Raw genomic sequence first — 14785 nt, forward strand, 5'->3', positions numbered from 1 at the left:
CTTAGTTGTTCACTTTGCTTTGTTTGATAACAGTAACTAATTCACTAAAATTTTTGTATAAGGAATTTCAAAAACACACTAATTTCCTTATTTTGTATAAGTTTCTGATTTAATTATTTTTAATATTTACTTGTAATTTACTTATTTTTTACTTTACTTTTCATGAACACATTTATATGTAATATATGCATCTATCTCGTCTCTAGATGTCTTTGTACGGCATTGAATTTAGCGATGTCAACTATCATTCTTCTGGTCACCTAATTACAACAACGTTATGAACCAAACATATGTCAACTGTGAACGTGCTATCATTGTCCTCCACTTTACCTCATTTAGATGTAGTTAGAAACCAGAACGTTTTTCTTCACTTTTACAAAGTGAATTTTCTTGGACAGAGTTAGATAAAAGGGTACTTTGTGTTGGGTCTTTTACATCTTTAAGCACTTTATACTTAAGGTGTACTATTGGACTTGCTTTTGTTTTTTCTCTCCCTAAAATGTCCTTTCTCACAGATAAAGATTTTCTTTCTAGTTAATGTTAAAGTGAGGGATTAATGAGTCGTTAGTTTCTTGTGGTCAAGAGATGGACGAGCATTATATAGTCATGGCAGGTGAATGGGTCTGTCGAGACGAAGGAAACTGGGATTTTGTCGTAGACAAAACGCAGATGTCTCGCAAGTTTCTTGTGGTCAAGAGATGGACAAGCATTCTACGGTTAATTACTTGTGGTCAAGAGATGGACGAGCATTGTATGGTCATGGCAGGTGAATGGATATGCCGAGACGAAAGAAACTGGGATTTTGTGGTAGACAAAACGCAGATGTCTCGCATGGTCCCGTTCCGTGATGGCATTACATTGAGCAAGTTGGAGCAAAACGTCATGAAGGAGTTCTGTTACGGCGAGAAGGTGGGGAGTGTAGCCTTAAGATGATATCTTAACGGCGGTGATTCTTGAAGATTGAAGCAAATTAAGGGTAGTTTGTGGCTTCATCTAGACGGAGGAAAGATGCATCGACGTTACATGTCCCGCAACGAGAGAAGGAAAGAATCGCAGATCTGAGATTAACTAGGCGGTAAAGAAGGTTTGATTCTTGAGTTGCGGCGGAAGCACATTAGGGTTCCGAAGAAGAGCGAGATAAGCTGGTGGATTATGGTGGGGATAAGTAAAAGAAATAAAATAAAAAGAAATATGAGTTAAAAAGGTAACTAAGCTAGTTTGTATTTTTGGAGGTAGTTGAGTCATTTGAATCTAACAAAGTACTGGATAATTGGGAAGTATCTCTAAGTGATATGGAAGAAGGAAAAAATATGTCTAAGTGTAAAAATTTCATTTTCTTGCGCACTCGGTTATATAAATGGACTCATTTGCTTGACAAACTGTCAAAAGAAACAAAATGGGCTTAATACAATTGCCAAAGCTAAACACTAGTTTCTTAATCATAATGTTGGTGTTTGTAGGTATTTTCGTGATGGTTCTGCTGGTTTTCGGGTTCTATTGGTTTACCTTGTCAGTGCAATTGTCTATATTGTTTGTGTAGTAAAAGATGGTGGTTTCATCTCTTGCATCAACAGTGTCAGTACCATGAATTGTCATGTTGTCATTACCGTACCTTGGAGTTGCATCACCACTTCCAAAATGGTTCCTGTTTTGGCACCACCAAGACTTAACCGTTCTCATACTGATTCAGTCATTCCTTCACCTACTCCCACTGGATTTAAACTACGGCTTTTGTTGTTACCAATATATTTGAGAGATTTATATGAAAAGCCGAACTGAAAAAGATAATATAAGATATATGAATGTCATATCAAAAAATATTTCAATGATGTTAAATGGAAAATATGACATTTTTGTATGTAGCCAGCTGGATTTTCATATTATTATCTGGTCATGATTTGCTCATAAAATAACTAATGACGATTTTCAATAAATTAAATTAGTTTTAATTGTGTCATACATGTCAAAATCCCACGAATTAGAACTTAGTTTTCCCACATATCAGATCTGATGAATAGATTTTTGCAACATGTCAACTTCAAGGTCAATTATATATTAAAATATATGACATGTGGAAGATAAGAAGAACATACAGTTCTGTAACAAATAGACATCCCTAGGATTAGCTCTCAACCTTTGTCTTAACTCCTAAACCTCTTTCTGTTTTACTTTAAATAACCAAGTTACAGACAAGCTTTGGTCCTAAACTTCCTCTCTATCAACAAAACCTATAACCCTTTGAACCCAAAGGCCAAAAACATTCTATTCATAGCCATTCACAACCAAAACACCTTAACTTCCTTGCTAATCAAGAAACACAAACCAGAGGAAGAAAACAAGAGAAAAAAAACACACAAAGAACACAACCTTTCTAATTCTCCTCCTCTCCCCCACCCTTTAATGCAACAATGGGGAATTGTTGCTCCGGACGGGACTCAGAAGATGGACACACACAAGACAAGGGCCTAACCGATTCAAACGCTGTTGGTCCAACCGCTGAACCTCCTGTAGCACAATCCAAACACGCCCCTCCTTCACCACCTCCCGCAACAAAACAAGGCCCTATAGGACCTGTCTTAGGTCGCCCCATGGAAGATGTAAAATCTTCATATTCTCTAGGCAAAGAGCTAGGCCGAGGGCAGTTTGGTGTCACGCACCTCTGCACGCAGAAGGCAACAGGTCAGCAGTTCGCTTGCAAGACCATTGCCAAAAGAAAGCTTGTGAACAAAGAAGACATAGAGGATGTAAGAAGGGAAGTGCAGATAATGCATCACATGACTGGTCAGCCAAACATTGTGGAGCTTAAAGGAGCTTACGAGGATAAGCATTCTGTGCATTTGGTCATGGAGCTTTGCGCTGGTGGAGAGTTGTTCGATAGGATTATTGCTAAAGGACATTACTCTGAGAGAGCAGCTGCTTCTTTGTTGCGAACAATTGTTCAGATTATTCATACTTGCCATTCAATGGGGGTTATCCACAGAGACTTGAAGCCTGAGAATTTTCTGTTGCTGAACAAAGATGAGAACTCTCCTCTCAAAGCCACTGACTTTGGGCTCTCCGTTTTTTACAAGCCAGGAGAGGTGTTTAAAGACATAGTGGGTAGTGCTTATTACATAGCACCAGAGGTTTTGAAAAGAAAGTATGGACCAGAAGCTGATATTTGGAGTATTGGTGTCATGTTGTATATCCTCTTGTGTGGTGTCCCACCCTTCTGGGCTGGTAAAGTTTTTATAAACATATCTAGATATGTTTATTTTTTTAATATATATATTCATGTGTTTTGATTACCTGATGATGATAGAATCGGAGAATGGAATATTCAACGCCATCCTAAAGAGTCATGTTGATTTCTCAAGTGATCCATGGCCATCCATCTCACCTCAGGCGAAGGATCTTGTTAAGAAGATGCTCAACTCTGATCCTAAGCAAAGACTAACTGCTGCTCAAGTTCTCAGTAAGCATAACTAATAACCACAAAGCATAACAGTCTTTCTCTCCATAACAATTAATGTTTTTCTCTCTTTTTTTTGTAAAGACCATCCATGGATTAAGGAGGATGGAGAAGCACCAGATGTTCCTCTTGACAACGCGGTGATGTCCAGGCTCAAGCAATTCAAAGCAATGAACAATTTCAAGAAAGTTGCGTTACGGGTGATAGCAGGTTGCTTATCAGAGGAAGAGATCATGGGGTTGAAAGAGATGTTTAAAGGTATGGACACTGACAGCAGTGGAACAATTACACTCGAGGAGCTAAGACAGGGACTAGCTAAGCAAGGTACAAGGTTGTCAGAATACGAAGTCCAGCAGTTAATGGAAGCTGTAAGTCCTTTTGCGTGCTAACTACAGTTTTAGATTTTGTGATATGCTGAGCAACAAGGAAGGAGGACTTACCACTGATTTTACTTTGATTCTACAGGCCGATGCTGATGGTAATGGAACAATAGACTATGGTGAGTTTATCGCAGCCACAATGCATATTAACAGACTTGACAGAGAAGAACATCTCTACTCAGCCTTCCAGCACTTTGACAAAGACAACAGCGGGTAAGCACTCAACACTTTTGTGATAATGGTTGCTGTGAAGTCAAATGTTCACTTCAAATAATGCTTGCTCTTCCCAGATATATCACAATGGAAGAGCTGGAGCAAGCCCTCCGGGAATTTGGGATGAGTGATGGCAGAGACATTAAAGAGATAATTTCAGAGGTTGATGGAGACAATGTAAGAAACAACAGCCCCCTTGAAACTGAAACAAAAGTATTTAACAATCTCGATATTAATAACCAAATTTCTGATGCAGGATGGTCGGATCAACTATGATGAGTTTGTGGCAATGATGAGAAAAGGAAACCCGGATCCTATCCCAAAGAAACGGCGTGAACTTTCATTTAAATGACCCAATTGTTGAAGTAGAGGAAGAGAGAAGATAGAAAGAGAGCAGATGAAGACAAAAGGCACATCGAAAGTTGCTAATCATTGAACTGGAGGAGAGATCTTTAAGGGTGGAGAAGGAAAACAAATTCATTAATTGGGGATTTGAGGGAGGTGTTTGATTTGTATGTACATTTTCTTTCTGGTTGTTTACTACTACAGCTTCTTAAAGGTGCCATGGGTTTCTCAATGTACTTAAAACTTCTTTTTCAATTCTCTTGTATGTGTTAGTGTTATTTGTTCTTTACTTCCTAGCAAGCCACCTGAAACCAGTCCTGAAAAAGATCAACAATGGTGTAAACCCAAAACCAAATCTACTTAGACCCTGGTGGCCAAAATAGCCTTGAGAAACTAATGTGTTGTGTTGCAGCAAAATCTAAGCAGATTGATATGAAACAACAGACAGTGTCGTTATCCAAGATCATTCATCAAAGCTACAAACTTTCATAACAGCAATAGCTATTTGAAGTCAAAAAGAGTTTCTTTTTCATTACTTTGTCGATATAAAGGACACGAGAGCAAACAACTTCAACATACAAACCAAATCCACCAAACACATACAGATAAGAAATCAAAGTTTCCCAATTAAAAACCCTAAATCGCAATACAACCATGATACCATCGAATCGAATCAAGGACACGTGTTTTACTTATCTTTGGTAGAGACACCATACTTCTCCTGCAACTTAGCAACCTCTTCTTCGTTCTTCTTCTGGTCGAACTTCTTGCTCATCTTCGCGTGCTGGTAGTAGAGCACGATCAGGTACCGATTCGCCACGTTGAAGCCCGAGAGATGGTCGACGGCGTTCTTAGCATCGTAGATATCCTCGTACACGACAAAGGCAGTTCCTTTCGTGTCCTTGTTGCATCCGATGCGAATCTGGCGAATCGCGCCGTACTTGCCGAAGATATCGTACATCTCCTCGCTCGTTATGTTGAAGGGGAGGTTACGGACGTAGAGCACGCGGTTCACCTCAGGTGGGAGCCTCGTGTTTTGCTTGCGGAGACTGATTGTCGTCATAGCTTCGCCGGAGATTTCGCTAAACCGTCGCCGAGAATAAAGAAATCTTCAATCAGTGAGGAAAACTCCATATAAGGGGATGGCTTTCTAAGCCCAATGGGCTTAACAATTATAAGCTTGATAGTAAAGGCCCACTGGAAAAAGGAAACATGAGTTGTATTCATATCCGGTATGAGTTCTAACCAAAACGAATTAATTCAATAGAACCGGTTCAATAACATGACTTGTAATAATGTTTTAGACGAAAAGGTTAAGAAGTTTCTCTTCGATCTTCATACCCAGTAGCTTGATTTGATGAGCTCTACGTCTTCTTCCTTTCAGGTAACCAGTTTTACTCTCAATGATGTTTCTAATTTCTAGTTAAGGTTGGCTTTTGCTTGGGTCTCACTTCGTTATCTGAATTTGAAAGTTGTTTAAAAAAAAAAAAAGAAATCTAAATTCGAGCTATGGAGGTTTGAAAAAAAAAACTGTGCGTCTTGATCGATCTCGTCATATATGGCTTATGCTATTTGAATTTTCTATGATTTGGGTTTAAAAACGTATACTTTCGTGTTTTGTGATGGTTCCTGTAGATTACTAAGCATTGAGCGCCAAGTTAAACTCTTTTAATGGTGATTATTTCATTTGTGTATCAAGTAACTGAATCTGCTGTGAATAATTTTATGGCAGATGGGTGAGCTTGTAGCTGACAAGCATGTTCGTTACATTCTCATGACAGAAAAGGTAACGTTTTATTTTCGTTATGATTATTGTAATTTACTCTTCTCACTTTTTAATTGGTGTGGGGATTATATATGTTAGAAGAAAGAGAGTTTTGACTCTGTGATGATGGATCATTTAAGGATGAACGGTGCATACTGGGGACTCACCACTCTAGCCTTACTTGAGAAGCTTGGCTCTGTTTCTGTAGATGAAGTTGTTTCATGGCTCATGACGTGCCAGCACGAATCTGGTGTGTACCATATAGTACTAATATATTTCTTTACCATACAGTTTGCATATCAGCTATTTTTAGTTACCACTAGAATAATAACGATAGAAAGGATATAATCTACCAAAAAAGATCTGTGGAGATCATTGGACTTGCTATAGGATTTCACATTTTTTTTTATCCCCAATCATAAGATATCGCTTCAGTATAAAGTTTACTAACGAGTGTTGCTTCTCTGAGCAGGTGGCTTTGCTGGCAACACTGGACATGATCCACATGTTTTGTACACACTAAGTGCTGTACAAATCTTGGCTCTCTTTGACAAACTAGACAATTCTCATATTATTATGCAATGAAAAATGCTCTGAAAAATTGCTTATATAGATATTATTATGGTTTCCTATATACAAAATTAGATATTGCTGGTTTACAGAATGAAGATGGATCTTTCTCAGGAGATATATGGGGAGAAGTAGATACGAGGTATTACTCTTCATGGCCATGTAGTCCCAAAGACATTTATATATCTCCTATTGTTGCTTTCACTATGATGAACTTTAACTGCAAGGCTATTTATGTAGGTTTTCGTACATCTCTATATGCTGTCTGTCAATATTGAAATGTCTTGACAAGAGCAATGTGAAGAAGGCTGTTGATTACATTGTTAGCTGCAAAAACCGTGACGGTGGTTTCGGGTGCACACCTGGAGCTGAATCACATGCAGCACAGAGTATGTTTATGCTATTTGAGTATTGGAAAGTTTCATGGTAGCAGGACGTTTATTGTTTGTTTTCGTTTCTTCTGTTCCTTGTAGTTTTCTGTTGCGTGGGTGCTCTTGCTATCACTGGGAGTCTTCACCATGTTGATATTGATAAGGACTTGCTTGGTTGGTGGTTGTGTGAGAGACAAGTCAAGTCTGGGGGTTTAAATGGAGAAACTACCTGATGTAGGCGTTAAAGCTTCTCTCTGATTATAAACATTTGTATACTTTCCTTAGTTCTTTACACACTTTTGATTGTTCTTTATTGCCAAGGTTTGCTATTCTTGGTGGGTGTTGTCGAGCCTAATCATGATAGATAGAGTTCACTGGATCAACAAAGCAAAGCTTGTCAAGTTCATCTTGGACTGTCAGGTTTGTCTCTCAACATTTTGTTGCTAATTTGATTTAAAAGCTCTCATCTTTCCTGATTTGATTAAGATATGGAGAACGGAGGCATCTCAGACCGACCAGAAGATGCTGTTGATATCTACCACACCTACTTAGGAGTTGCAGGTGATTACTAACTTAGTTATGTCTCTTTAAGCTCATCTTTATTGAATCAAATCTCATTTTCATCAAAAATTTGGTCCAGGGCTTTCCCTTCTTGAGTACCCTGGAGTCCAAGCAATTGATCCAGCCTACGCTTTACCTGTTGATGTCATCAACCGGATCATCATCAACAAATGAAGGCAGATAATTGCACTGATATAATTACTAATATGGTCAGTATGAAGGAAGATCCTCGATCACTAGCTTCAACAGCCGCTTCTGCAAGTTCTAGTTGAAGATCTGACTCCCTCAAGTGTTTCTCAAGCGATGCTAACTTCTCCAGAGTGAAACCTTTTTGCTCTGAAACTCTCCAACTCGTCTTGAAGGCTCCTTTTTGCTTTCTTGTAATGTTTTTGTATTTGGATTCTGTTTCCTCAGCCCTTGCTTCAGTCTTGGCTAATTTATCTTTCAGGTCCTCGATGATACGTTCAAGATAGTTGTTCCTAAAGAGAGTTAACTTTTTCACGTAATGTATAATTTTCAGTGTTCAACAAAATCAATTTTTTCCTCGGCTAGTTTTGCATTTCCGCTATCAAGCTTGTTGTGCAAGGCACATTCCTTAGCTTCTAAACGTTCATTGGAACAAGGATTCATTCCGAAAGAATAACAAGGATTCATATAGGCTTCTAGGTTCTGTAACGAGAGGTTATAGAGGTTCATATATATAACAAGGATTCATTCCGAAAGAACTAACAGTTTAGAAGTTGTGACATGAACAAGTGGAGAAAAGCAAGACAATGGGAATAATTCCAAGATAGAAGAGTAGAGGATGGGGTTCCAGAGAAGCGAGCTCCCTAATCTGTTCCCTGAAATGACTCTCATCTAGATTTCTTCCAGGTATATAAGGAGCTAAGATAAGCTTGAGATTAATTCGAAAATGTATGTAGTAGTTACTTCAATGGTTCTTGTTATGTTTATGGTTTTTGCTGTTCAACTGGTGGAGTAGATGAGAACGCAAAGTTTTTCTTTTCTGCGTGTTTAACAAGTTTTGGGTTGTTTTTGCGTGCATGCAGATTCTGAAGAACACAACAGGAAACAAGAGAGGAGGTGGTGGTTGTTGTCTTGTTTAAGCTTTCTGATTTCTGATTATTAATCTTCATTTTTACACTTTATTATCATTATGTATTTTCTTGAATCTCATATTTACTAAGATTCATTTCCTGCTACTTGCTCTTCTAGGGCCTCCTCTATTATTGTCGTTCTTGTAATTTTCTGTGTGAAAATATCAGGGAAGTTGGTATACGGAAAAAAACAACAGTCGATCCACGTTTTTTTTGCTCGTGATTTCAACTTCCTAGTCAGTGTATGTATACAAACCTTCTTTATAGTTTCTTCCTCCACATAACTCTCTGTAATACTTATCCTCTTTCCATCATACTCAATAATGGATTCTTCTTTGTTCCTCACCACTGTTGCTTCTGCAATAAGACTCTTAACTCATTTGGGTGTTTTCCTAACCACTGTTGCTGCTGCAATGGTGCTCTTAACTCTTTTGAGTGTTTTCCTCACCACTGTTGCTGCTGCAATAGGGGTCTTAACTCTTTTGAGAAAACTTAGATTCCATCAAGAAGATAACAGAGAAGAGGATTCTTCTTCTTCTTCTTCTTCTTCTTCTTCTTCTTCTTCTCCTTCTTCTTCTTCTTCAACAGTTCCTCCACCTTCTTCTTCTCGCATCTGGACGCATGATGTCTTTCCCAGCTTCCGCGGGGAAGATGTCCGCAAAGATTTTTTTAGTCATATTCAGATGGAGTTTCAAAGAAAAGGAATCACCCCATTCATTGATAATGAAATCAAAAGAGGAGCATCTATCGGTCCTGAGCTCATTAGTGCGATAAGGAGATCTAAGATTGCAATCATCTTGCTCTCTAGGAACTATGCCTCCTCAAAATGGTGTCTTGATGAACTGGTGGAGATTATCAAGTGCAGAGAAGAGTTGGGTCAAACTGTATTGGCTGTTTTCTACGAAGTGGATCCATCTGATGTGAAAAAGCTAGCAGGAGATTTTGGGAGAGTCTTTAGAAAAACTTGTGCTGGTAAAACAAATGAATGCATTGAGAGATGGAGACAAGCTTTGGCAAAAGTGTCCACAGTCGCTGGCTATCATTCAGGCAGCTGGTTAGTTCCTTTTTTAATTCCCACTTTCTCCATAAATTTTTTATACAAAAGACATCCCACAAATTCATACTTATTTATGAATGTGCATGAATTTTAGGGATAATGAAGCTGCCATGATCGAGAAAATCGCCACTGATATTTCGAAACGTCTGAATAATTTCACACCCTCAAATGATTTCGGCGGGTTAGTTGGGATGGAGCTCGTTTAAAAAAGATGGAACCATTGTTATGCCTAGACTCAGATGAGGTGAGGATGATTGGGATTTGGGGTCCTCCTGGGATTGGGAAGACCACAATCGCTAGAGTCGCATACAGCCAACTCTCTGACAGTTTTCAACTGAGTGTCTTTATGGATGATCTCAAAGCAAACTATACAAGACTGTGTTCTGATGACTACAGCGCAAAGTTGCAACTACAACAACAGTTTATGTCTCAGATAACAAACCATAAGGATATGGTGGTTTCTCATTTGGGAGTTGCCTCAAATAGGTTGAAGGACAAGAAAGTTCTTGTTGTTCTTGATGGCGTGGACCCGTCACTACAATTAGATGCGATAGCCAAAGAGCCTTGTTGGTTTGGTCCGGGGAGTCGGATTATAATCACAACACAAGATCAGAGACTCTTTAAAGCACATGGAGTCAACCTGATTTACAAGGTGGATTTTCCAACGGATGATGAGTCTCTCCAAATCTTTTGTACATATTCTTTTGGTCAAAAGTTTCCTAAAGATGGTTTTGAGGAGCTTGCTTTGGAAGTTACAAAACTTGCTGGTGAACTTCCTTTGGGGCTAAGGGTGATGGGTTCCTACTTTCGGGGAATGTCTAAGGAAGAGTGGATAACTGCGCTACCAAGATTAAGGACTAGTCTTGATGCTGATATTCGAAGCATTTTGAAGTTCAGCTATGATGCTTTAGATGATGAAGATAAAGATCTATTTCTTCATATAGCCTGCTTCTTCAACTCTGAATGGATTAACAAAGCGGAAGAGTATCTTGCAAAGAAATTTTTGGAAGTGAGGCAAAGACTTAAAGTCTTAGCTAAGAAATCTCTCATATCTATTGACTGGGGAGTTATAAGGATGCATAGTTTGCTAGAAAAACTGGGTAGAGAAATTGTTTGTAAACAATCTATTCATGAGCCTGGACAGCGCCAGTTTCTGTACGACAAAAGAGAGATTTCTGAAGTACTGACTGGTGATGCAACCGTAAGTGTCTTTCATTGCATTGCTCCCTGGAAATTTTAGTTTGTTTGATAACTGACAAACTCTAGTTTCTTGTTTGTTCCTTTATTTCAGGGTAGTACAAGTGTCATAGGCATAAAATTAGAGTACGGCAGAGAGGATGAAGAAATAGATATAAGTGAGAAAGCCTTTGAAGGAATGTCAAATCTCCAATTCTTAAAAGTCCACGGTTATCGCGATTCACTGCAATTAACTGGAGGTCTGAGCTATATATCTCATAAACTTCGATTACTACACTGGAAGTATTTTCCAGTGACATGTTTCCCTTGCACTGTAAACTTGGAGTTCCTTGTCGAACTAATCATGCCTCACAGCAAGCTTGAGAAGTTATGGGGAGGAATAAAAGTAAGTGGTTTTTATTTATTTCACTTTCTTTCAAATATAGTATTTGTATATTTTTGAGTTTGACAAATCTGGTATTGTCACACCCGTTTATGAAAGACCTGTTTGTTTCACCATCAAGTTTTGTTTGTTTAGAATTTAAATTACAAGTCTTATCGATGGTTCATCTGGATGAATTTTATAAATTTAGGTTTAATTTTTAAAATCAACTAGCTGAACCAAATTGAACCATTTGGACGGAGATGGTTGAGTCAAAATAGTATAATGTCTATTATATCTATAATATAATTCACAAATTAAACCTAATATCATTTTGTCACTTATGAAAAATTGACAAAACTGCAAAAATGATTTTTTCCGCCAAAACCGTCAAAACACATTTTTCCGTCAAGACCACAAAAACGCATTTTTCCGCCAAAACCGCAAAATATATTTATGTCAAAAACGCAAAAACATATTTTTCCACCAAAAACGCACAAACGCATCTTCCCGCTAAAACCAAAAAATCCATTTTCCGCCAAAATCACAAAAAAACGCATTTTTCCGCCAAAAACACAAAAATGCATTTTCCCGCCAAAAACATTAAAAAAAAAAATTCCCGCCAAAAACGCAAAAACACTTTTTCGCCAAAAGCCAAAACGTAAAAACGAATTTTCCCACCAAAAATACAAAAAAAAAACTTTTTCCACTAAAACCACAAAAACACATTTTTCCGCCACAACGTAAAATCATTTTTCCCGCCAAAATTGCAAAACGTATCTTCCTGCCAAAACCGCATAAAAATACATTTTCCCGCCAAAACCTACAAAAAAAAAACGCTTTTACCGCAAAAACGCATTGTCCCGCCAAAACCGCATAAACGATTTTTTCCCGCCATAAACGCAAAATATAGTTTTCCATCAAAAACTTAAAAAAACATTTTCTCGCCAAAATGGCAAAAATGCATTTTCCCCAGCCAAAACGTAAAAATGGATTTTCCCGCCAAAACCTGAAAAATATTTTTTTTCCGCCAAAACGCAAAAACACAAATACGTATTTTCCGCCAAAAAAACAGAAACACATTTTCTCGTTAAAATCGCAAAATCAATTTTCTTGCCAAAATCATGAATATGTATTTTCCGCTAAAACTGTAACATTATATTTTCCGTCAAAATCATATTTTAAAAAAATTATATTTTAGACTAGATAATAAAAGTTAATATATTTAAAATTAATATCAAACATATAATCAAAATAATGGTATTTTAGTAATTTATTTTTATTTTTATTTTTTTGTAAACTAAAATAAAGAGAACAAGATTAATTTATTTTAGTAATTTATTTACTAAACTCTTTTGCATGGAAATAAAAATAAAGAAACAACACATAAATATTTAGATGATTCATCTAGATGAATCTTTTGGATGGACAAACGAATAATCCTATAAAATCTGGATCGATCATATAAATAGATCAGTTGGATGGAGATAGAGATGGTGAAACAAAGGCCCCAATTTTTTGTTTTTGTTTAAAAGTTCTGTTTCATTACTAAAGTGTATAGAACAACAATGTTTTAATGTTTTTTTGTTATTTGTCTGTACAGTCGCTTCGAAGTCTCAAGAGGATGGATTTGAGTGATTCTGTAAACTTGAAGGAGCTTCCTGAACTATCAACTGCCACTAACCTTGAGAAAATGAATCTACGTAATTGCTCGAGTCTAATCAAACTCCCTTCCTTGAATGGAAATAGTCTGGAGGAATTAGATATCGGTGGATGCTCAAGTCTTGTGGAGTTTCCCTCCTTTATTGGGAATACCGTTAATCTCCAAATAATGGATCTTCGTTATTGCTCGAGTCTAATCAGTCTCCCTTCCCTGAGTGTTAATAGTCTGGAGAAACTAGAAATCAGTGGATGCTCAAGTCTTGTAGAATTTCCCTCCTGTACTGGGAATGCAGTTAATCTCCGAGAATTGGATCTTAGTAGTTTCCAAAATCTGTTGGAGCTCCCTTCCTATGTTGGGAATGCCACCAACTTGGAGAAGTTGGATCTTAGCAATTGCTTGAATCTGGTGGAACTTCCTCTCTCTCTTGGAAACCTTCAGAAGTTGCAGAGACTGATACTAAAAGGATGTAGTAAGCTAGAGGTTCTTCCCACAAACATCATCTTGGAATCTTTGAAGAAACTTGATCTTGCTGGATGCTCAAGTCTTGATCTCGCTGGATGCTCCATCATCGAAAATGCCGTCAATCTCCAAGAATTGGATATAAGTAGTCTACCACAATTGTCGGAGCTCCCTTCCTTTATTGGGAAGGCCACCAACTTAAAGAAGTTGGACCTTAGATTTTGTTCAAACCTGGTGGAACTTCCTCTCTCTCTTGGAAACCTTCAGAAGCTGCAGCGGCTGATATTAAAAGGATGCAGTAAGCTAGAGGTTCTTCCGGCCAAAATCAACTTGGAATCTTTGAATGTACTTAATCTTTCTGATTGCTCCAGGTTGACACGTTTTCCCCAGATCTCCACGAACATTATATGTCTCGACCTCATAGGAACTGCAATAGAACAAGTGCCTCCCTCGATCACGTCATGGCCTCGTCTTGAAGAGTTGAAGATGTCATACTTTGAAAACCTTCAGGAATTCCCTCATGCTCTTGAAAGAATCACAGAACTGTGCTTGACCGACACAGAGATACAAGAGCTTCCTCCGTGGGTCAAGAAAATGTCTAGTCTGAATAGGTTCGTGCTCATGGGATGCCGAAAGTTGGTATCAGTCCCACCGATTTCAGATTCCATCAGTTCCATAAATGCAAGTGACTGTGAGTCCCTGGAGATACTAGAGTGTTCCTTTCACAATTCAAAAGTTCGGCTCAACTTCGCCAACTGCTTCAAACTGAATCAAGAGGCGAGAGGCCTCATCATCAAGACAAATAGTAGATATGCAGTCTTACCAGGTGGAAAAGTGCCGGAATACTTCACTCACCGAGCTACTGGTGGAGGTCCATGTAAAAATGAAGCAATAAGAAACAAGATGGTGGGTTAAGGTCTCAAGACAATGGAGATACCACTACAAGGGACAAACATGCATGGTTGGTTAAGGTCTCAAGACAATGGAGATGCCACTACAAGGGACAAGCATGCATGGTGGGTTAAGGTCTCAAAACAATGGGTTATTAGTTTATCATATCTCATCTACCATTTACCATACTTGTAACCACTATATATATGAGATGTTCTCATAAGCAAATCAATCAAGTGAATAAGATTATCTTTCTTTACTCTCTCTCTCTCTTGTTCTTCACTATGTTCTTTAATTTCTAACATGGTATCAGAGCATCAAAGCTCTTGAACACCAAACTGCTTCCGCAAATCTATTCTATTCACCTTACTCTTTCACTTGTTTGGTTTACTTTCTTCAGAATC

General features: G+C 38.1%; 2 protein-coding genes and 2 pseudogenes across 2 annotated transcripts; 3 read left to right on the forward strand and 1 right to left on the reverse strand.

Moving 5' to 3' along the window:
• Positions 1-2122: 2122 nt before the first annotated feature.
• On the forward strand, positions 2123-4678 carry LOC125584067 (calcium-dependent protein kinase 17-like). The gene is made up of 6 exons (XM_048751922.1): positions 2123-3219; positions 3302-3454; positions 3536-3819; positions 3917-4044; positions 4122-4221; positions 4301-4678. Exons 1-6 carry the CDS (start codon positions 2409-2411, stop codon positions 4394-4396), a joined length of 1572 nt encoding a protein of 523 aa, XP_048607879.1. The 5' UTR covers positions 2123-2408; the 3' UTR covers positions 4397-4678.
• Positions 4679-4893: 215 nt separating this feature from the next.
• On the reverse strand, positions 4894-5508 carry LOC125584068 (splicing factor 3B subunit 6-like protein). Its single transcript, XM_048751923.1, has one exon. It carries the CDS (start codon positions 5450-5452, stop codon positions 5078-5080), a length of 375 nt encoding a protein of 124 aa, XP_048607880.1. The 5' UTR covers positions 5453-5508; the 3' UTR covers positions 4894-5077.
• Positions 5298-8207, forward strand: LOC125584069 (annotated as a pseudogene).
• A 499-nt stretch (positions 8208-8706) lies between these two features.
• LOC125584066 lies at positions 8707-14645 on the forward strand (annotated as a pseudogene).
• The last annotated feature ends 140 nt before the right edge of the window (positions 14646-14785 follow it).

The sequence above is a fragment of the Brassica napus genome, chromosome C3 (assembly GCF_020379485.1).
Source record: "Brassica napus cultivar Da-Ae chromosome C3, Da-Ae, whole genome shotgun sequence".
Taxonomy (NCBI): Eukaryota; Viridiplantae; Streptophyta; class Magnoliopsida; order Brassicales; family Brassicaceae; genus Brassica; species Brassica napus.

What these genes read in the sequence shown, in the direction of transcription:
- LOC125584067 (XM_048751922.1), top strand. Translation starts at nt 2,409, where the DNA reads ATGGGGAATTGTTGCTCCGGACGGGACTCAGAAGATGGACACACACAA. An exon ending in TTTGACAAAGACAACAGCGG is followed by an intron (nt 4,045 to 4,121) that starts GTAAGCACTCAA and finishes TGCTCTTCCCAG; the next exon opens with ATATATCACAATGGAAGAGC. An exon ending in CAGAGGTTGATGGAGACAAT is followed by an intron (nt 4,222 to 4,300) that starts GTAAGAAACAAC and finishes TTTCTGATGCAG; the next exon opens with GATGGTCGGATCAACTATGA.
- LOC125584068 (XM_048751923.1), bottom strand. Translation starts at nt 5,452, where the DNA reads ATGACGACAATCAGTCTCCGCAAGCAAAACACGAGGCTCCCACCTGAG.